Raw genomic sequence first — 24,082 nt, 5'->3', positions numbered from 1 at the left:
AGTAAGTTTCACCAGCCTAAAATACCAAGCTTCAAATTGAAGACTGGTGTTTCAAGCTACTGAAAGTGGAACAAATGTTCATTCAATGCTGTAATTAAGCTTTGTCAGAAAGTTAAATTCATCATAAGTGATCTCTAGGCAGATGCATAATCAAATATCAAACTGTGGAGCTAAGAAGGTTATATTTATTTGACATCGATACTGTAATAGACAATATTACAGATTCATGTATATTTTATAGCAAAATAAGGGAAAGTAAATGCAGAAAATTTTCTTACTTTTCGAAAAATTACTATAAAGCTTTTGTGAAAGTAATGTTATTACAAACTGTTTGCTAAATTTTCGAAAGTTTTAATATTTTGTACATTGGGCTATAAAATATGGATGAATCCATAATATCCTCCATTATAATATTTCACTTATTTCAAATTGAAGCATCTCAATTCTATACTTAAAAATTTGACAGTTATTATATTTAGGGAAAGCAAAATTTTATTTCCCCTTTTTTTTATCAAAGCAGATCCTAAAAGTCTTTGTTTTGACAGTCTAAAATAAACAGAAATAGTAAATATTAAAGTTACATGCTTATTTCGTAGACAAATATACATATATATAGAAACTTGGAGAGTTTTGAGTAAAGAAGAGATCTTATGAGAATTCAATCCTCGGCATTGGAGTTGCCTTAGCTTGCACTACTTAAAAAACTTTTCAAGTTTCTAAAATAGTGCATGAATATGAATTGTTCTGTTTATTTTACAACTTTAAAATTAATACATTTAGGGTCTTTTGTTAATTACTCTTAAGAACTGACTGCTGTTCACTTATGAAAAATGAAATTCTCTGAAACAGAATTGCTTTGGTGTTGAATGAGGATTCTTGTTATTTTAAGGTTTCAGCCTGATCTCTGATGAAAACTAGCAGTTCAAAACAGTTGTCAGGCTAGTGAAACCTTAATGAAAAGAACTAATAAAAGTCAAATATACAGACGCCTCAGCAGCAGGCGTTTCTTTTTAGTAGTGCAAGGCAACTCCCATTCTGAAAACTGCATTCTAATAAGCTCTCTGGTCAGTTTTCGAAACTTTCAAAGTTTCTATATATGATATATATGTGTGTGTGTGTGTGTGTGTGTGTGTGTGTGTGTGTGTGTGTGTGTGTGTGTGTGTGTGTGTATTTGTTTATTTAATTTCATGCAGTCATGTGATTAGGTGAAGTATTATTACATATTTTTTTATCTCCCCCCCTCTCCTTTCCCAACTCACTATCCATACACAGTACTAATATACTATAAGTTGATCAACCAACCTCTTGTGTATGGGCACAACATAAAAAAAAAGCTTTCTTCATTCTGCAATTTGGCCTAAGTGCTGAATATTTGGTTGAAGTATAATTAATTAAATTTTATCTGATTCAAATTAACCTGGTAATAACCCCTTGCCAACTTATATATGTCTCAATCATGTCCCCCTCCCCTCATTCTTCTATCCACTAGACACTGCAATTTGCATTCCCTTCAATCTGCCTTCATATCTACGTTCCAGAGACCAGAAACCACCTTAGTCAATCGTCTCTTCATCCTTTTGAATACACATTCACCAAATCTGCACACAGTAATCAATTCATGGTCTGATTAATGCCTTATTCAACAGAATCATAACATCCTTAACCCCACATGTCAGTGTTCTTTACATCATAATAAGCTATGCTATCCTCACACTTTTAGCAAAATATCCCTGAAATTTCAGGTCTTTATCCACCAACATCTTCAGATCCCTTATCTCCTCCGCCTTCTAAAAGTTATCCCATCTGTTCTTCACAAACTTTAAAACATTACTCTTCGTTACGTTGAACTGGTAGTCCATTCAGAAAGTGTGGAGTTAAAAACACTGGAATTTCAGGAGGGGAAATCCTTCTTTCCTATTCTAAAGATTGACTTGGGAACTAGTCAAAGAAAGGCCTGTAAAAATTTCCATTATTCTTGGCTAGAATTGGCCTGTAATGGTTTCTTTGGGCAATCTAGTGCTATGGAAGCAAACACCATTTCCACAGGGCAACAAATGCACCCAATATAATGCAGTATAATATACGTGTTTATGTAAATCTGATATAGTCTGCTATAGATATAAGTGGTTAATCTTATCTGACCAGTGTATTACAGATGCTGAATTGATTTGAATATCCTTCCTGGTTTATAGCCTATTGATAAAAGACTTTTGAATTTAAAATGTGAAGGATGAGATGATATGTAGAAAATGAAAAATAAAGTATTCAGCCAGTTCTCAAACTATTAAACTTGAAGAAATAGTTTTCTGCAGTAGATTTTAAGCAGTACATTTCTTTTAGAATATTGAGACTTTGGGGTTTGTTTGATGTTTTGGTAGCTTGTTATCAGGGCTGCCCTGTGCAGGTTGTGCCCCACACAAAGGTGCCTGATCAGGAGGGGCCATTTCAAGATGATAAATAATAGTAAATTTTTATATAATGCTCTTATTCATGAAGTAAAACTTCAGATTGCACGACTTAAAATAAACATAAGGCGATAAAAAAATGAACAGTAAACTCAACAACTGATTAGCTGCTTTGCTTTGACATACCGCTTCATGAGTGGTGTGCATCAAAGCAGTTTGAACTGTGTTGTGATTTTTTGTGATAATTGAAAAAAAAAAATTGGCTTCTTCACCCTATTTTTATGTACACCTTGGTAACACCCATGCTTACAATTCACTCAACTGGACATAGCTACACAAGTGCTTCAAACATAGGTAAATGTAACAATATACGAGCAACTTCTTCACTTAGAGCATGAGTACTAATCAGTACTAATCATCAACCAGATGGCTTCTGCTGATGTGCTATGGCACACCTTCCAAGTATTAACCACCTGAAGATTTCATCCATCACATCCACAGGTCAATAACATGATTTCTCTGGAACAAAACCAACTGGACAACCTCCTCAGCACTCTGCAAACCACTCAACAAGGGAGACCAGGGCTTAGTCTTCCTTGAAAACCAAACCACCTCCTTCAGGATTATCTTTCTCCTTAGGACTAATGCGACAACTCTAGAGTATATTCTGAAAGAAGCCACCAGAGGACTTGCATTACCCACAATCCTTTGAACAGTCAACTCACTGCCATCTCCCAAACTAGCTCCATTCTATTGTGATGCCTTACAGTGCTGGAAAAGCACAGAATGTCATCCCACGTTAACTGGATCATCCCGGGAAGCAGCGGTCACAGAGCCTCTGTTCTCAAACAAAAACATTAAAAGTCTCTTAACTGGCCAGCCTTTTCTCTTTGCTATCAGGTGCTGTGCAGGAATGAGAACTATAAGAGACCTAACCCAGAAGTGAAAAAACCTTCCAAAGTTTACAGCTGAAAACTCCAAAGCAAAAGAGTGATATCAATAAGTTCAAACTGCCATTATGAATGCCTTTCTGGACATTAGTATACCTCAAGGAATCCAGATTTCAACTCCAGAATTTCCCAATAATCCACCTTACAAATATCTTATCTTCTGAAACCTCTCTTCTCTTTCTGTCTACTAATTGCTAGAAAATATACCACACCTCACTTCAGGACATCCTGACTCCTTTTGAGCCTGCATCAATATCTCAATCCTAAAACTAAAACCTGCATATCTACAGATGCCACTCAGTTTTCAATGGGAATCTTCCCTACAGGAAAAAGTGTACAAAGCCATATGTGCACATACAGTGGAGGTTGTGGCATAGCATCTTATCAACCCCCAACTAAATTCTATAAATTCCAAGTTAGAGCATCAGATCTTTGTCTGTTCTGTAACATCTCGGGTATCTTGGAGCACAACTACTAGACCTATTCTCTCAATAAAGGAATCATAACATATGCATTGGCATTGCCTCTAGCACCTGCAGCCACCCCTCAGCATGAAGATCACTGATAACTACTACAGAGATGACACAGAATATGCAACTTTCTTTTTTCTAATTTGTGTAACAGAGTTCCATGTGGTATTCTGTCAAATGTCTTTGCAAAATCCAGCAAAATCATTGTGTAGCCATTTCCTTTATCCAACTCAGCTGTTACTCTATTATAAAAAGTTAGTAAATTACTAAGGCATGACTGACCCTTCGCAAACCCATGTTGACCCTCATACAGTATCATATTTTTTATCGACCCATTCTTGAATTCTCTTTTTGACCAATTTTTCCAGTAGTTTTACCACCACAACTGAGATACTAATTGTTCTATAATTTGCTACTGCAATCTTAGCACCTCCTTTATGCAAGGGAGGTGCTAATTTTGCTCTCTCTCTCTCTCTCTCTACTTCCCTGGAACTCTACCAGAGCTGAGATGTAAATTAAACAGCCTAGTCAGAGACATTGCCAATTCCCTTTCACATTCTCACAAAACCCAAGCTGATATCCCATATCTAATCCCACAGCTGTATTTTCATTCAGACTCTGCAATATCCAATGAACCTCCAATTCATCCACTGTTCCCAGATCAGTGTCTGTCACATGTTACAGCAATAACCTTACTTGGAAGATATATCCTTGCAAAGTGGTTACTCAGTAACTCAACTATTTTATCTGCTTCTGTCACCTCATGACATCATCACTCATGATCTTTCTTCCTTCTAGTCTGTATCTCCATAGTTGAAGTCCCCATAATCATCACTCGACCTGTACTTATTGTACTAATTTTCCTATGCATGTTTTCCAGATCATCTGTGGAATCCCCTGGCCTATAGCTGCAACCAACTGTATATTTTATCTTACTGGCCTTGATCTTACACCAGACTGCTTCAAATGAACAGCCGCCCTCCCCACTATCTCCTATTCTTTTTAGCTGCAATTCATCCACTATCATCAGCAGTACACTTCCTCCTCCTCCATCCTATCTTTTCTGTCTTCCCTGAAAATACTAAACTCTTCACATTCTATCTCTGTGATTACATCATCTGCTGTTAGCCAAGTCTCAATAATGTCTGTAACTTTTAACTAGATTGCACTAACCAATGCCCAAAACTCTCCCCTTTTGTTCAGTCAATTCAGAAAGCAAAGGTGGCTGGGATATGCTGCAGTTTCTATATACTAATGCCAGAAGTATATAGAAACTGCAGCATCCCTTTAGGATCCCAGCCACCTTTGCTTTCTGAATTGTGACTACCTTATTCAATATATTTGTTTGAGACACTAGATTCCATACTAAGTCATTCTCATACAAACTCACCTACTTCTACCCTAGTTGCTTAAGTTTACCTGAATTTGCTCTTTAGCATGCTCAGTGAACAAGGCTCTCTCTCTAGGCACCTAACACCAAAACCATTTAGATGCAGTCCATCAGCATTATACATTATCCTTCTTTTTGCCAAACACAGGCTACATATTCACAAATCATATACCATTACTTCTGCACAATGTATGCATTGATTTATTTGTTACCAATGCACTCCTTCACAGTTCACCTCAATCATGACATGGCAGGAAATTTACAATCTTCACCTTTTCACACTTCAATTGCTTTAAGCTGATCAAATGTGTATTATAACCATCATCATCAAATTCCTGCCATGTACCCTCAAGGGGTGTACAGGATATGATAGTACTACATGAAAAAAATTACATCATTACTAACTTCCTATCTACAATTTTCCTCCAAATCATTCTGTTACTTGTCAAGACTCCAACATTATCAGATCTTATATTTCTATCTTCTAAGGCACTTTGTACTGTATAAATCCACCTGTATCTTAGTCTTCCTCTGGGTCGTTTTGCTGCCAACCTGGCGGAGTACACTTGTTTTGGTAATCTTTCTTCGCCCATTCTGTTTAAGTGACCATACCACCTGAGATTAGCTCTGCTAACTCATTCCTGGATGCTGACAATGTCAAGTTCTTTCCTAATATCCTCATTTTTAATATGATATTGCCATTGATGCCATCTGTTCATGCCTCTAATCTTTCTCAAGACTCTCACATCTGCGGTCTCTAGTCTTTGGTCAAGTGTTTTACTTCTGACCCAGCTCTCAGATCCATAAGTTAAAACTGGTTTGATCACACACACACACACAAAGCTCTAACTGTGCCTTAAACTAATTCAATGTGTCTACATTCACAACACACTCAGTCAATGCATTCCACTCTCCATGTAAAGAACCTTTTCCTCATTCTTCTGCTCACACCCTCCTTATACAGTTTCCAGGAATGGCCTCTTGTTCTATCCGTTTTCCCATTCTATGAAAAATTTCTTCCATATCAACATTAACAAACCTAACTAATTTATATGCCTCAGTCATATTTCCCCTCCTCCTGTTCACAAGGCTTTGCAGTTTACATTCTCTCAATTTGCCATCATAGCCCACATTCCAAAAACTGCTGACCACCTTTGTGAATCTTCTCTAGAAATCTTTCTAACATATCCTCGTCACCATAAAAACTCAGTGACAAATATGTGTAGAATAATCCATATGAGGCCTTATCAAACCCTTATACAATGGCATCAAAACCTCTTTATTTCTACATGTGAGGGTCTTCCATATCATTGCTATCATCTAAAGTGATGTCTTCACAACTTGTGCAATATGGCCCCTGAATTTCAGGTCCTTGTCCACCAACATTTCCAGATCTCTCATCTCTTCTACTTTAAAGTTATCCCACCCAGTGTATACTTTGCATCCCATCATTGCTCGCCACATTTCAAAACCTTATGCTTTTCAACATTTAACTGACAGTTCCACTTACCTGTCATTCATGTAATCTATTCAAGTCCTCCTGTAAGGCCATAACATCTGCTTGACTCTGTATTGCTTTCCCCTGTATTTTTCTGTATTTATCACCACCTTTATGTAGTGGAACAATTTTACCTTCTTTCCACTCCCCTGAAACCTGTGCTGGTGTAAGACTCTTATTAAACAGGCATGTCAATGCTACTGCCAGTTCTCTGGAACATCGCCTTAAGATGCGTAGTGACATGTCATCAAATTCTATTGCCTTATTGACATCAAGGTTATTTATTTCCTCAAATACCTACTGCTCGCTCACAATTAAGCCATCCTCTCCTGTGTCCTCTACACTTAAGTTTCTCATGATTTCACCCTGATGAGGTTAAAATACCCTTATAAGTCGATCACTGACTATCTCAACAATGCCTTCTGCAGCAGTTATCATTCTACCATTTTCATCCATTAAAATCATCTTACCATAATCATTCTTTTACATGGCACATATCTGAAAAACTCTGTAGGTTTTTCTTCACCTGATTTGCTAATTTCTGCTCATACTACACTTTCATTGTCTTTACTAACTGGGTCACTCTCCTGGCTTTTTCTTTATACTCTTCATGTAACTGGTTATTACCATTATTCATCTTGTACTCCTCGAAAGTGCTTCTTCCAGATTTCATGCTTAAGCCTCTCATTCGTCCATTTTGCACCTACCATATTTAGCCTTTTGACCTTCAGAATACATTCACACATTGATACTGTTATGTATTTCTTTGTCAGTTCCCAAGCAGCATTTATTTCCTTACCACTCAACTCCTCATTCCATGCTATAGCTCCAAACTGTTTCCTAATCTTGTGATAATCACCAGCCTTATCTTCCTCATATATCCTTTCGCCACAGAAGTCTGCATATGGCTAGCCACAACCCAGGTGATCACTTCATGATCACTCTCACCAACTGGAGGAAAGTGTGAAACACCACTCACAGTTACATCCTATGAATTCCTAAATACTATCTCTTCATTCCAGTCTATACCACCATAATTAAAATCACCCATAATAATTATCCTTCCTTTGTTCACTAATCCAGGTTTTTATACATTTCTTCCTCACCATGCTCCACATTCCCTGGCCTTAATAGCAACATCAAACTAATTATGTCTTTCTGTCAACCTCCACCTCACACACCACTGCCTCATAACGATTGCCACTGTTTCACTCTTTCATGTTTACATTATGTGGACATAATTCCCCTGCTATCGTTAGCAGCACTCCCCCTCCCTCCCTTGTCTTTTCTATCCTTGCAAAAAACACTGTACCCTTCCATTTCTATTCTCCTCAGGACATCATCCTCATTCATCCATGTTTCACTTATTCCAACAATTTTCAGTCAAATGAACTCAATTAGTGAAACTATTTCATATCCCTTATTTTTGATACCGCTGGCATTTGTAAATAAACACACCAGTTCACTTTTAGGTCTATGACCAGTTCTATCCATGCCACTTGTTGGTTGTGATTTCTCCACCGCACCCTTGCCCAATCATGTTTATCACCGCTTACCACACATATATCTGCTCAGTCTCAACTCCCCTCAGTTCGCTCTGCCTCAGCTTCCCCACAATAGATCGGATGATTATCCTGATCTATTCCATTTCTATGCTGATCATCCCCATACATACATTCACTATTACTTCCACTCTCCCTGTCCACCCAAACTCTCCTTTCCTTGTTCCTCTTGCATTTCCATTTTCTCTTCATCTCTCTCACTAACACTGTTTCCATTACCAAACACTTCTGTCTCTTCAGTACCACTCTCCTGATCTTTCACTTCATCTCTTACTTCTGATCTCTTGCTTGCATCACACACAGCACTTCGATTTAGCAACAGTTTCTCCAGTGCACTCACTCCAAAGCCATTCAAATTTAATCCATCATGTCTGTATAATTCCATTCTTCCCTCAAATACATACCGTATATCCACAAACTGTACTCCCTTCTCCTCACACAGCTCCACTAGCATACCATTCATATTGTGGCTCTCTGTCTGAACTAATCATTGTCATACTTCAGCAACACACACTGACAACCTTTCCCACTATACTGTTATCTTTCACTCTTTTCAATAACTTCCTGGTATTCACCCTTACATTCTCCTTATGTCCACTTAATCATTTTCCCCCACAACTACCACTGATTCTCTTGCTCATTCTTCCTTCTGAATAGCAGACCTTATTGACTCTTATTAACCAATCCTCTAACAGTGGAATCTCCATACACTGCTATTCTCTAATCACTTGTCACCTCTTTTATTCATTTTTCATTTAGAATAACTGTTTCATCAAATCTTGCATTCTGACAAATTCACTCTCACTCATAGTCTCGCTACTCTTGTTCTGCCCACACCTTTTTTCTGTTTCCTCAGTTATACTTCCTTTCACTCTCTTATCGCTTACCTTCGCTTCTACATTCTTGCGTTCTTTCACTTCCTCAGTCTCTCGCTAGCTTTCATTCCATTTCCATTTGTTTCATTTCTTCAGTCTGTTTCACATTAATAATATAAAATAAAAAGATCTCCTATGGATAGCAATTTTTTTTCATTTTTTTTTCAAGGTTATACTGTGATAAGCATTCATCGTGTAGAATTCGTGGAGACAGAAACACACATTAAAGCAGTTACTTTACTCACAATTAGGAAAACAACATTCGATGTTTTTATGTCTATATCAAGGCCATCATCAGGAAAACAAACATACGAACAAGACATAAGCTACATGACAAACACACCAGCAGAGGTCAGTAAATGATTAACCAAGCATTTAGATTTAGCTTACTTTTGCACAGTGTCATGAATGTCACAATGAATACAGATAACAAATATTGAGTTTTCATATTTATTAAATTAGAGAAACAAAACACACGTGTTAAAAAGATTATTTTACTGATTAATAATAAAATAATAACTTTACGTTTCGACCCCTGTATTGAGGTCATCTTCAGAAGGATACATTCAGAAGTATAAGAACAAGCTACATGCTGTTGCACTCTATACAAGTAAGTTACATCTACGTTGTTAACTAATCTTTTTTCTTAGCCTGCCCTCTAGTGAAAAAAAAAAATAAATAAATAAAATAAAATAAAAACTACAATAAACTGCTAAAGTCCTCATGTACTAGGATTCTTCTGGAGTTATACAGTTATATTTATTACAATTATCTTCTGGATTTGTACAGGTTGCTATTGAATGTTCAAGGGGGGGGGGAACCTTCACTAGGTCTTGTATTGAGATTTTTCTTTGTGGTTGCTATGAAGGTTGTAGATGGGTCCTCCACATTCTTGGAATTGTTAGATCATCATTTTTATTCAGATTCAGATCATGTTTGAGCATTTCACATGCTTCCTTGCATTTCCGCTCGAACCAGGTTTTGGTGCGGTGTAGGGACTTGGTACCTTTCCAGTCAATTCTGTGGTATGTTTGGAGTGCGTGGTCAGAAAGGCCGGTTTTTCCAAAATGGAGGTATTTTATGTGACGTTTGTGTTCATCCTTTCTGATTGTGATGGTTCGCTCTGTTTCCACCTATATATGGTATGTTACATGTGCAATCTATTTTGTAAACCCCTGGGTGGGCTAAGTGTGGCAGGGGATCCTTGGAAGAATTGAGTGGGTGTCTTAATTTTGTCAGGGGTTTGAAGGTGGTTTTGATGTTGTATTTGTGTAGTGTTCTGTCTATTTTTTCTGAAATGCCTCTAACATATGGTATAGCAATAGCATTCTTGAAATCTTTTTTGTTATTAGTGGTATCTTTGTGGAGGATCTTGTGAATGGTTTTTGTACTGTATCCATTTTTTATAAAGGTATGTTTGATGGTCTCATATTCATGGTTAAGAGCTTGTTCAGTTGAACAAATGGTTTGAGCTCTGTGTTTAAGGGTGCTTATTACCCCTAGTTTTTGTGTTGGGTGGTGATAAGAAGTTTTGTGTATGTACTGGCCTGTGTGTGTGTAGGTTTGCAGTAAACTGAGAAGGAGAGACAGCCTGAAGGAAGACGTGTGACAAGTGTGTCTAGGAACGGAAGAGAGTTGTTTTTTTCAATTTGAGTGGTGAATTGGATGCGTTTGTGTTGTTTGTTTAGGTGGCTAAGGAATGTATCTAGTGCTTGGCGGCTGTGGGGCCAAATGGCGAAAATATCATCGACATATCTGAGCCAAATTTTGGGCTTTAGGCATGCCAATTCTAGAGCTCGTTGCTTAAAATCTTCCATATAAAAGTTCGCTATTGGGGGAGAGAGTGGAGAGCCCATGGCGGTACCCTCTTTTTGAAGGTAAAAATTGTTTTGCCACACGAAATATCCGGAGCGGAGTACGTGGGCAAAGAGGGCCGTGATGTCGTGTAGAAATATGCTCTGTAAGAGTAGGATAATATCATTGATTGGGACATTGGTGAAAAGGGAAGTTATGTCAAAGCTGACTAATAGATCTTGGTCGTTGAGTGTAATATTTTTAATTTTGTTTATGAATTGTTGTGTATTTTTTATGTAGGAAGGAGAATGACCAACCAATTCCTTGAGTGTGGCCGCTAATTTTTTGGCTAAGTAGCAATTCGGACTGTCAATTCCTTCCACAATAGGACGTAATGGCGTGTTTGTTTTGTGTACTTTTGGCAGGCCATAAATTCTGGGTGCGTGGGCATACTGCGGTATTAATTTTTTGATTGTTTCTTCCGGCCACGTGTTAACTGATTTAAGTAGTTCAGTAGTTTTCTTTTTGTTACGTTGCGTGGGGTTGTAATTTACCATTTGGTAGGTGTTGTGGTCCGATACCAAATGGTTCATTTTTTCAATGTAGGTTGTCCGATTTAAAACAACAGTGGCATTCCCTTTATCGGCTTTAGTGATAATAATGTCACGGTTATTTTTTAGGGATTTGAGGGCCAGTTTATCCGCTTTGTTTAGGTTGCTGCTTAATTTTTTGGTTGAATTTAGTAAACAGGCAGTTTCCATCCATATTTTGTCAGCTAAAAAAAAAATATTGAGTTTGATCACTGCTTCTGTAATTAATTTAGGTTCAAACAAATTTCAGTAATTTTGGACTTCAGGAGTATGTAGTAAATCCATATAGCCTAAACAGTTACAGAAGTGAAATGTTTTTATTGTATAACATTTAGTTCCTTTCCCCAGGTTTGAGCAAACATAAATGTGTATGTGAAGCATGCAAATTTATGATTAGGCTGTTTCTATATAGAGGCTGTTTACTTCACATTGGATTTTTTTCAATATTCAGTAACATATAGCACACCTCTTGTTACATGAGTGTATTGCCATGGGTTTTGGGAAGGGCTATTGCTCATACTAGTTTTGAACTTGAAATAATCCGTTCAATGCTTCTCAGAATTGCAAAAATGCAAATAATCTAAAAAATCACTCTTCCATACCTCTAAACCTTGATCACTCCCAATACTGTTGGATCTACAACATTGCACTATGTTGAGTCTTTACTTTATGACAGGCAAAATCCACCAGCATGGAAGAGCTGGGATCAGTAAGTAGTTGCCCAGCAGGAACTGGCTTGATTCTTTGGGTAAGTGCCATGCAGACAAACTTTTAAACAACAGCTAATCAGTGAGTACTAAATCGAAGATTTAGTACTCACTAATGGTATTACTACTACATTCTAGTACTCACTACAATGGCAGGTAATCATATTATAAATGCTCTCAAAGATAGCTACTGCAAGTTTTTTCAGTTTCTTCTAAAGTAAATTACATATAACAAGAAATTCTTATTTTTATCCTTTACCCAGGCATCAACAAACAAAAGTTAACATATAAAGTAGCTTCATGATGACCAGTCCACTTGTGTATAGAGGCTGTGGATTCTTTTTTATTTTTTATGTTGTGTCCATACACAAGAGGTTGGTTGTTCAACCTATAGTATATTAGTACTGTGTATGGGTAGTGGGTTGATTTTGCATCAGATTCTCATTCTTCCGATGAGATCTCATAAAAGTTGAAACCAGGCTTGGTTAATTACCCTTCCCATAATACATAGCACTGTGCACATGCAAAAGGAGGTTTATAATTTAATACTGAAGTAATTTTATGTAAACAGCCTCTATGGAAGTAGCTTAGTTGTGAATACGCTTCACATGCAAAGTTTTGTTTGTTCACACTTGTGTAAAGGATAAAAACAAGAATACAGTTTTTTTGTAAAGTGTAATTTACTTTATTTAAATTAAGAGGATATTAAATCTCACATTGTTTCAAAACCGAATAAGAAACTCAAAGATCAGAATCAAAGAGTTTCATGCCGAACATACTAAACTATAAAAGTATCGGCGAATGCTAGCATAAGCTAAAGTACGTTGTACAAACTAGGGCAACTCGTAGCAAAGGTGGGTAAAGATCTGATCACTATTCTTAGTATTTCCCATAATGTAAAACACGTCTATCTCCTAGGAGATGTATGATATTATACATTATGGTGGGAGGTCACTACCCAGACCGGTTTCGACCTTTATTGAGGTCTCATCGGTGAGTAGGTAGACCAAATTAATACCAAGGGTATAGCAAAAAGAACTTATATACTTTGCTATACGAGTTGTCAAAAAGGTGCACCCATTAGCGTATCACTAGCAAATACTAGCGTAAGCCAAACACTACATGCTTTAGCTTACGCTAGTATTTGCCGATACTTTTATAGTTTACTATATTCGGCGAGAAACTCTTTGATTCCGATCTTTGAGTTTCTTATTCGGTTTTGAAACAATGTGGGAATTAATATCCCCTTAATTTAAATGATGTTGCATCGCCGAAGTGAATCCTATTGGCTCTTTATATTTAAGTAATTTAATGGGTGCACTTTTTTGACAACTCGTATAGCAACGTATATAAGTTCTTTTTGTTATACCCTTGGTATTAATTTGATCTACCTACTCACTGATGAGACCTCAATAAAGGTCAAAACCGGTCTGGGTAGTGACCTCCTCACCATAATATATAACATCATACATCTCCTAGGAGATGTGTTTTACATTATGGGAAATACTAAGAATAGTGTCAGAGCTTTACCCACTTTTGCTACGAGTTGCCCTAGTTTGTACCACATGCTTTAGCTTAAGCTAGTATTCGTCGATACTTTTATATTTTACTATATTCTGCATGAAATTCTTTGATTCTGATCTTTGAGTTTCTTATTCGGTTTTGAAACAATGTGAAATTTAATATCACCTGAATTTAAATAATGTTGCATCACCGAAGTGAAGCCTATTGGATCTTTATATTTAAGTGTAATATACTGTTATTATCTTTATTTAAATATAATTTATAGTATCATTAATATTTTTCATTCCTAAAATAACTTGTGAAAATATTTTTCCCTTATTTTATTATTATATGGGACTAATGTTTTGAGTGATAGTCATTTATTCTTTTTTCTTACATATTTTGAAAGTTTATTTTGCACTTGGTTAGACTATAATAAATTTAGTTTAATCCTTTATCCAAGTGAGAGCAAACAAAGTTTTCACCTGAAAATATCTTCAGGACTGAGGTAAGGGTAGTGCAACACCAGGCAACTCTTAGCAAAAGGTGGACCAAGCTAACATCACTCCTATCTCAGTATCTCTCATAATGCAAAACACATCTCCTTGCAGATATGTATAATGTTATGCATTAAGGGTAGATAATAATAATTTATTAGTAATTAGTAATAAAATATTAGTAATTTAATAATAAGGTGGCAATCCTTTTGGCAACTCCTATAGGTAAAGATGACCTCTCCATTGCTTCTGCCTTGGTATCTCTACTTCTGAGCCTGGCTCCCACTGACGAGACCTCAATAAAGGTCGAAACCGGTCTGGGTAGTGGCCCTTCCCTTAATGCATAACATTATGCATATCCGCAGGGAGATGTGTTTTGCTTTATGGGAGATACTGAGATAGGAGTGATGTTACCAGGCAACTCATAGCAAAGTCCACCTTTGCTATGAGTTGCCTGGTGCTGCACTACCCTTACCTCAGTCCTGAAGATATTTTCAGGTGAAAACTTTGTTTGCTCTCACTTGGATAAAGGATTAAACTAAATTTATTATACCTTACATATTTTATTTGTTTAATTTTGTTATTATTTTCAGCACTGTTTGTATACCTGTTGTGTTTCGTCTTGATTCTTTGGATGGAAGTTTAGTACAGAACAAGCAATTGTTTGGTCATCCTGGTCTGCTAAGACTGCCAGCATGCTTACCAGCCAATGCACTGTATGAGTGCATTAATAGATCTGTTCCATTTGTGACTACATATACTCTACTTTTTGTTGATGGACAGGTACAGGTTTGCTTTTATGCTCAAATTTAAAATTTGTCTATCATCAGTGAGGATTTATTTAACTTATGCAAATAACTTTTATTTGGAAAAAAAAAAAATCAGTAATATCAAACACAAATATTTAGCTTTATTTATTACAAATGATTCCATTATCCTTCTTATTTTTTTAAACATCACTTTTTTAAACATGTACTGATTTCTGATTAACTGTTATATATAATCTTCTTCTCTCTTCCATCATCCATGTGGATGATGATAAGGCCGAATGAACTCTTTCAACTTCTGTCTGTCCCAGGAGAGTCCAAACAATTCTGTCCAGTTTGGTGTCGCTTGTTGTGATTTGGTTATATATAATGCATTTGATTAAATCCTCAAAAAGGGGGGAAATACACCAACCATTGTTCAAAAAACATCTATCATATTTCTTTCCTTAAACTCATTCACTGATAGAACACTCATGACTACCACCGGCATTTCAACCTGCTCATTCATCACCATCCAAGCAAAAATCTAGCCTCACAATTCTTTTGCTAACATTCTGTTATGCAACTTCCAAAGGTGATTCTTCATTTTCTCGATCAGTCATGTATTAAAAAATTTCCATGAACCTTCATTCTGACCTCATAGGAAGCATCTTTCTCACTTGATACCATCTTGATCACTCAGTTCTAGATCCTCTCCGCCCCCTTTCTCATTAAGAACATACTGTGGCAACCAAATGTATAGAAAGTAGTCCAAATGTAAGTATCAAAAGCCTTAAAAAGATAGATAATCTCCTCTTCCCACTGCTTTTTTGTACTATTTGTTCTGTGCTTTTAAAAATAAATGATTCTTTGAGATATTTTGAACATTTACAATATGCTCTCTGAATTTCATCTCCCTGTCCACTGTTACCCCAAACTCAATATCCTTTAATTTCTTTCAGCTCAATTTTGTTAATTATCAAAATCAAATTCCTGATATGCACCTTATAGTATTACATGATTTAATTTTTGTTATTACTAATCTCCTATGAACAGTTTTCCTCCAAATGAGTCTCTCACTTGTCAGCACTCCAGTACTGCCAGATTTTATATTTTGGTCCTCTAAGATATTTCTATCTGAATCAATCCATTTAGGTCTTGGTCTCCCTTTCTGGGTAGTATCCTGCCTGGCATCGGAAACCTGTTTTGCTAACTTCCTTTCCTCTCCTGCTCTTTTTAAGTGACCATTCTACTTTAGATTAGCTTTACTCACACATTCTTGAATGCTAATAATGTCATGTTCCTTTCCAACGTGTTCATTTTTCATGATTCTTTCCTCTGTTCACTCCCCTATTTTTTTATTTTATTTATTTATTTTATTTTTTCCAGGAATTCTCATATTAGTAGTTCCTAATCTTTGATCAACTGCTTTATTTCTCATTGAATTCTCAGATCCATAAATTTAAAATTTTTGCTAGTTTAGTGTTTTGTATACATTTATTCGTTTCTACTACCTTTGCTTATTCTGTTGTGTCTATTTCCATATTAATTTGACATCTTCATAAGAACTGTGCCTAGCAGTTGATATATTTTATGAGTACTATAGATTTTCCATGCAAGATGTGGATGATGTTTTTCGTGTTTCTGCTTATTTCCATAATTTGTAACTTTTGATTGGCAGTTTTCATGTCAAATTTGTTACTGCAGTTGTTCAAATTAATTAAAGAATCTTACAGACCTGTACTGGATTTATTTAAGAATATATCATTATCTCTATACAAAAAAAAAAAAAAAAAAAAAAAGTTGTTTGATATCTCAGATTTTGACATCAGGTTTTAGCTTTTTTTCATCTAACAGAAATATTGTTAGATGATAAATATAGTATAAAAAGGGTAGGGAAATTAAGAAAGAAAGCATCAGGTGCATATAAACATTATCTTTGCCTTGTGTTTTTGTGTAAATAATTCATAATGCTGTGATAGGTTAGTTAATTCTATCTACATAGTCTCCCTTGTAAGACCATTATATGTTGTTGTTTTTTTATTTGGTAGGATGAAAAATCCAAGTTTTTGAATAGAAAAAATGTACCATTTCCCTATGAGACACACTGCAGCTTGATCGGTATCAAGCTGCAGTGTGTCTAGGGAAATGCCCTTTGGCGGGAAAAGGCATTATATTGATACTGAAGAGTTTTTATAAAGGTGTTTTTTTTTTTTTTTTTTTTCATTTGGAGGCAGAAGCATTTTCTTCCTGGAAACTTGGACTTTTCATCTTGTAAAACAGGCAGGCCAGTGAAAAGAGAACACCCACAATTTTCAGCTATAATTCACTGCTCTCAAAGCCTTAACTACTTCTACCATAATTCCAAAACAACCAACCATATGAAACCAGCTTATTCATCTTCATATGTAAAGACTTTAATAATGGTTCTCTGCATCCTAGAAATGATTCATCCCCAGGTCTTTTCATTATCAACTGAACTACAAATTATACTAAAGCTTCCCCATGAAATTTCTCAAATGTATGCAATGTAGCAAATAGGACTACAGAACTTTGCTGGAATCATCATTCACATTCCTAAAATGACCTCTATGAACTTGTGTATGTTATCTTTCCAAAAGAAGCTGTTGTTCAATGTCAATTCCATGCAGAATCACACCATGTGATATCCCAGAACGATCTCTGTCTCGTCACTTATTCTTTTCTCAGTACATCATATGTTTGGCCAAAATATCACAAGTAACTTACAGGAGACATGATATTCACCATGTCAAGAAAGTGCAATAGCCAGTTCTTGGTAGTGGACAAATAAGATGAAAGTTTGTTACAAGGTACAGAGGTAAGACCAAACTTCTTCAAAATCCTGGCAATCCACTCAGAAATACCTGAAGTGAAATCCCAGGATTTCAAAGTTTTTTTGATTATTAAGAGGCATCAAGGTGGTCAGGGTCTCCTTGAGTGAGGGAGACCACCACCCACCAGCTGCATACCTTTTCTTGAATTGATTCACACTACTAACACTTGCCACCTCCAAAGGCAGGCTGTTGTAATCATGCACCACTTGATGAGAGAAAATCTAGCTCTCACCCCTTTGTTGATTCCATTTATTCTCAATTACCATAGATGTCCTCTGTTTTACTGGTATTCTCTAAGACCCTTTTAGAAGTTTGAATATCACTATCATATTATTCATCTTTCTCCTGTTTGCTAGTGTCCAGTCCAAAAATTCTCAATCTCTAATATGCTCCAGAATTTCAACTTCCTATCCATTAATCTACTAAAATTTCAGAATCCCTAGTCACATCAGTTTCTTTTAGCATAATCCTACTTATAATATGCCATTAGATATCTCATCACACTTCGAAGTGCATAACTTTACATTTATTAACATTCAATGACATCCATTTTCACATGCCTATAATTCCAGCCTATTCAAACCATTCTGCATGTACCAAGTACATGTCACTCGTGCTTCATCCTGCCTATATTTGTCCCAGGAAACTCTACTTTCCACCAAGCCAACAATATTTATTTCCATTTAATGCTGAAATACTTCATTATGGCCTATTTTGTCACAAATCTTGCTTTCAGTTAATGGTTAAAAATTGCTTGTCAGTCAAACAGTGCTCTTCTTTTTTTTATTTCATTATTTTTTAAAAATAATATATTACATTTCATGGAGAATGAACTGAACTTAATTCTGCAGGGTCGAAATTGTTCTCGATGCCTATATACAAAACATTGTTCTGGATGTGAGGTGGCAAGAGTTGGAGATATTAATTTACTTCCTGGAGATAGCTTGGCTGTTAGAGTTACAGAATTACCGACCGATAACTTAGAGCTGGTATCAGTTGTTACTGACCATAAATCAATGGACCACCAGAAACCTCAAGAAGACTTGACACTTTATGATTGTTTGGAAGCTTTTAGTGAGAGGTAAGTTTTGAATAACAAAAGGAAGCTTTAATTAAGGGAGAAATTATATACTTAGCCAGTTAACTATTTCCATTTAATATTAGAGAATATGCTGAAGGGAAACTGAATAAGTTTGTATAGTTTTTTTTTTCAACTTTTCTTTTTTCTGTCAGTCTCACCACTGAAAGGTTTTTTAAACCTATAGCACATGTAATATCATGATTAAGTAAGGTTTAAATACTTAGGAAAAACTTCTAATTTAGAGACCAGACATGGTACTTTTTTAAACCACTTCAGGCCTCCAGTAAGCATGGTAGTCTTGCACCAAGTGGTGAATGAAAATTGTCTACCACAAACATCTGTGCCATTTGTGGATTATCACTGATAATGTGTTGGTTCGAAAAAAAATCCTTATCATTATGAAATTTTGACTAGTTGGTATTTGATAGCTACAGAAACAAGAAATGAATATTGATTGGAGGCAGGAACCTCCAATTTGAATTTCTACAAGTACTTCTGTTAAAATGACAACTTTTTAATAATTGACTGATTTATATTGTCTATTAAATTATTTAAGGAATTTACAACGTATACTAGAATATTAATAAATTTAAAGAAAATTTAATAATTACTTCCTATATTTTGACATTGTCACATTGCCTTCTTCATGGGAACATACAAATATGGCACATGCACGCTGGCACTACAAAAAGCAAATAAGGCAGAAGATAAGAAACTACTATTGTTCCTAAAGTTCTAATGGTGCCTCTTGCAGGCTATGTTGGGTTGTCTTGGCCATTAGGCTGATGTTCTCATGATGTAAGTCTCCCAAATTTGGGACAGTTTCATGCACCCAAATTTGTTGAGGTTTGGAACTTTTTTTTTAGAGCTGAGGCTGATTCTATGAATAATCTTTCATACTTGAACTTGCTGTGGTGTATCACTATGGCTTTCTTCCAACGTATTTGTATGTTCTCATGAAGATTGCAATGTGACATTGCCAAAATATTGGAAGCATTTATTAAATTTTCTTTTAATTAATATTCCAGTATACGTTGTAAATTCCTTAAATGATTTATATTGTAAAAATAAAGGATTTTTTTTTTGCATTCTTTAATATTCTTATTTAAATATTCAATATTTTTTTTCTTCTCTTTATCTATTTAATTTACTTAACTTAACTTAACTCCAAGTTGTAATCTCGTTGCTTGAAATAGACTACTACCTTTAATCCCTTCAGTCTATCAATTTATTTCCCCCCCTTTCAAGGTCGTGACTATGCTACTTCACGTGTTTGTATTTTAGAATTTAGGAATTGGCTCCAGCCAGAGGCAATTCCTAAATTCTAAACGGCTGGCTTTTTCTCACCTTGATCTCTTAAAATTTATTTTTATTTATGACTGCGCCATCAGAGATTGCTTAGAGGAATTGAATATCTTTCCAACACTCGCAAGAAAAACGCCCAGCACAACACGGAAATATCTTTAATTTTATCTCTAAGTCAAGCAATATTTAAATCTACTATTCATCAGTCGTGGCTACTTTACTCTTAAAGTCACACAGGTTCTGTCTTTTTATAAGAAGTTCATTGGTCAGGCAGAATCAGGCAAGTTATTTGACAAACAAAACAATTTATTCATGCTAAATTAAAGTACAAAAAAAAAGAAGTAACACTACACATACTAAATTAATCCAACTCAAATTCACTAACTAAAATGACATGGAAATAATATAAAATTTGCGTGTCTGGTTCTCCACTTGGTTAATTAAACAATTCTCTCTTAAGCTTAATGACTAATGCAATATATATGCTCACATATACTTCAGATACGGGAGCAGACTTGCACACACTTTACATTATTTTAACTCAGATTATAATTATTATTAGGCTTAACTAAACTTTCACATACTACTCCTCCTTCAATGCATGACAGTATCTAATTCCTTATAACTCTGCAAAACACTTCACAATAAATTTTACAAAAACAGGCTTTCCGTCTTTACTACTTTATGCTAACAAACTAAAAAATTCAGCAATCCTTGCTATAAATTTCGCATCTAGGAAAGTCCTAAACAAAAGTCTTACTTGCTACTTTGTCATCCAGTCCGTTACACAAGATCCTAGAGATCGTTGACACCTTCTTCTACTTTCCGGAAGATTTCCCAAATTGGCACGTTTTACGATATTGATGATACTTCACCCCGCGAAGATCGCCAAGGAATTTAGCGTGGGAACTCTATAGTATATCGTCACTGCTATTACAAAACTTCTATCATCAGCTGGTGGGACATGGGTCCTCGTCCTTGGAATGGCAGGATACATCTGGAAATTCCTCGATGTGAGAGCAGGAACACCAAGCCTAGCATCCGAAAAGCCTAGCCTCTTTTCCCTTCGATTCTTCCCCCTTTTATTCTGCTCTCCCGACCTTGTAACTCTTACAGATTTAATCACCCGGATTTTCTTGAAGGGGTCCTCTCAGCCACTCGGTCGCTGAGTCAAGTTGGGAAACCCCGTATTTCGCTGACTGTCACGACTTGCGATTGCCTCAGGTCTTACATACTAATCCTGTCTGAGTTAATTCTTTGTCTGTACAATTTCTTGTTACAATTTATTCTAACATTTTTTTTTTTTCAGGTTTATTACAGAAAAATTGAGTTAAGTATTAATCAAAATACAAGTATATTAAATTAATTTTATTTCTCAAGTAAAATTGGTATAGAAGAAATTTTACTCTAAAATCTTTCTATACAAGATTTTACAATATGATATATTAGTTTCTAAAATATTGTTACACATGGAATTGTTTGGTGGTATGTAAATATAATCTGATATGAATCTTTTTATGGTATTGTAAAAAGCATTCCTTTATTGGGAATAACTTTATTAACAGTCTTAACATCTTATTTGCATCTAATTTATCACATGCACAGTAGCATATTGTTCACTTGTTCTATTTTAGAATATTATTCTAGTTGAATTTTGATGTTATGACCCTACTAACTGAACATGAAGAAATTTGGATGTCTCTCAAAATTTTGACCCCATGGAGTCAAAGACTCATCTAGGAGGTCCCTTTGTCGTGCACATAGCTCATCATACCACACCTTAACCACATTCAAATTCTCTTCAGACACCCCACATTCAGGCAAGGCATTCCAATCATTCACAACTCTGTGCAAAAAACCTGCTTCTCACTCCCCCCTCCCCTCTCTTTATACAGCTTCCAGGAATGCCCTCTTGTTCTTCCCTGATCTCCCACTATTTTATGAAAAACCTCTTCAACATTAATCGTATAACAACCCCCTTACCAGCTTATATGTCTCTATCATATCACCCCTCTTCATCCTATCCACTAGACTCTGTAAATTGCATCTTCTCAACCTTTCCTCATATTCAACATTCCAGATATCAGAAACTACCTTAATCAGTCACCTTTGGACCCTTTCCAGCATCTCTTCATCCTTTTGAAAACCAGGTTACCAAATCTGTGCACAGTAGCTCATGTGTGTGTGTGTACTAGCACTTTTCTTAATCTTTTTATTGTACATTTCAAAGCACACTTTCATAATTTTTCCTGTGTGTGTGAGTTTAGAATTATTTATTCATTTTTTTTTATTTTTACATATTCTTCAAAGTGTGTTTTTTGCTTCAATCAAATCAGCACACAGAGTTGCCAGTGCTGCATAAGCATTTAGAGGAATTCTGACTTGCGTAAAATTCAATGTGCATCTGTGGAATGCAACACTTATGTAAGTTGGGAAGACTGACTGTATATCCATAGGTAGTGAATGCCTCAAGAAATTTGTAAACAAGACATTTGCTGTGCACATTGAAGCTTTAAAATTAGAACAGCAAAAATCAACCACATCTAAATTTCAGCTCTTTCTTCTGATAAGATTAACAAATCCAGTTACCATCTTTCTTTGTTGAAAATAATATTCTTAATAAAGGTTTTAATTTTGTTGTCACCAAGATCTATTCCAAAAGAACTATTACTCACAAAAATAGAAAATGCAAGTTCATTCCTTCAACCTGAAGAAGCTAATTTACATCATATGGAATCCATTATCACAATTAACAATGCAAAACCCCCAATAAATAATATTATTATTGCAGAACGTCAAGCCATTAGAAATCTGCAGAAAAATAAGGTATTATAATTCTCCCAACAGACAAAGGGAACTTGACTGTCATCCTAGATACTGAGAAGATTACAACAACAAAATGTTTCATCTACTACAAGCAGACACCTACTCAATTCTTAAGAGATCCAACTCATGAACTTCATAATAGTACTAACAATCTCCTGAGAACCACTACAGAATTTCCTAGAGACTTAAGATTATCTCTCTGTTCACTTCATCCTCTTATCCCTGGATTATAGGGCTTGCCTAAAATACATAAGGAAAACACTCCACTAAGGCCACCATAGAAGGAATTCATTCTCTTACATTTGGGAGGAAATCATCAATAAAAAGACCAAAACTATGAAAATAGGCAGAATTATTGAACACATCAACTGCATTCTGAATGGAGAGCCTACGGAACAAGTAAAATATTTCAGCTATATATGCACAGTTTTTATTGAAGATGGCAAGTTAAATCTGGCAATAGACAACAGAATAAGCAAAGTTGGTATGGTGGGTAGTCAGCTGAAGCTCAACCACCCCCTTTCTCAAGAATTCAGAACACTTTGTTTCAATTATTAAAGACAAGCATCTTCAAAAAGGTGAAATTATGGCAAGTGTCAATGTTATTTCCCTCTTTATTAATGTGCCTTCAGAAGAGGTTTTAATTCTTTTAAAAGAATCAAAACCTTGTAGTCTGTAGACAAATAGAGGCAAACCTCTTTTAGAGCAAATAGAGATTGTCAAAAGCGGATTTTCACTTTATGACAAACAGTTGAGGAATCATAGAAATATGACAAGGATCTGTACTTGAGTTTTGTAGATCTGGAAAAGGCATATGACAAAGGTGCCCAGAGAAAAGTTTTCGGAACACTATAATTATATGGGGTAAATAGAACATTATACAAAGAAGCAATACATAGTCTATATTTAAGTTGTAAGTCAGAAATTAGAATTGAAGGATATACAGGAACATGGTTTGATGTAAAATGAGGGGTAAGACAAGGATGCACATTATCTCCACTCTTATTCATTATCTATATGGATCACAT

At 35.7% G+C, this 24,082-nt stretch overlaps 1 protein-coding gene across 5 annotated transcripts in view; it reads left to right on the top strand.

Moving 5' to 3' along the window:
* LOC150093095 (uncharacterized) overlaps positions 1-24,082 on the top strand; it is a 390,523-nt gene that overhangs the window by 249,730 nt on the left and 116,711 nt on the right. For all 5 annotated transcript variants that reach the window (XM_090413295.1, XM_090413299.1, XM_090413294.1 and 2 more), the window contains 2 exons: positions 14,835-15,024; positions 18,694-18,923. In XM_090413295.1, coding sequence (XP_090269421.1) covers positions 14,835-15,024; positions 18,694-18,923 — 420 coding nt within the window. The remainder of the gene's footprint in view (positions 1-14,834; positions 15,025-18,693; positions 18,924-24,082) is intronic.

This window comes from Typopeltis vanoorti, chromosome 24 (assembly GCF_054136105.1).
Source record: "Typopeltis vanoorti isolate ZY-2024b chromosome 24, IOZ_Tvanoo_1.0, whole genome shotgun sequence".
Taxonomy (NCBI): Eukaryota; Metazoa; Arthropoda; class Arachnida; order Uropygi; family Thelyphonidae; genus Typopeltis; species Typopeltis vanoorti.
This window is presented reverse-complemented; position numbering and strand designations above follow the sequence as displayed.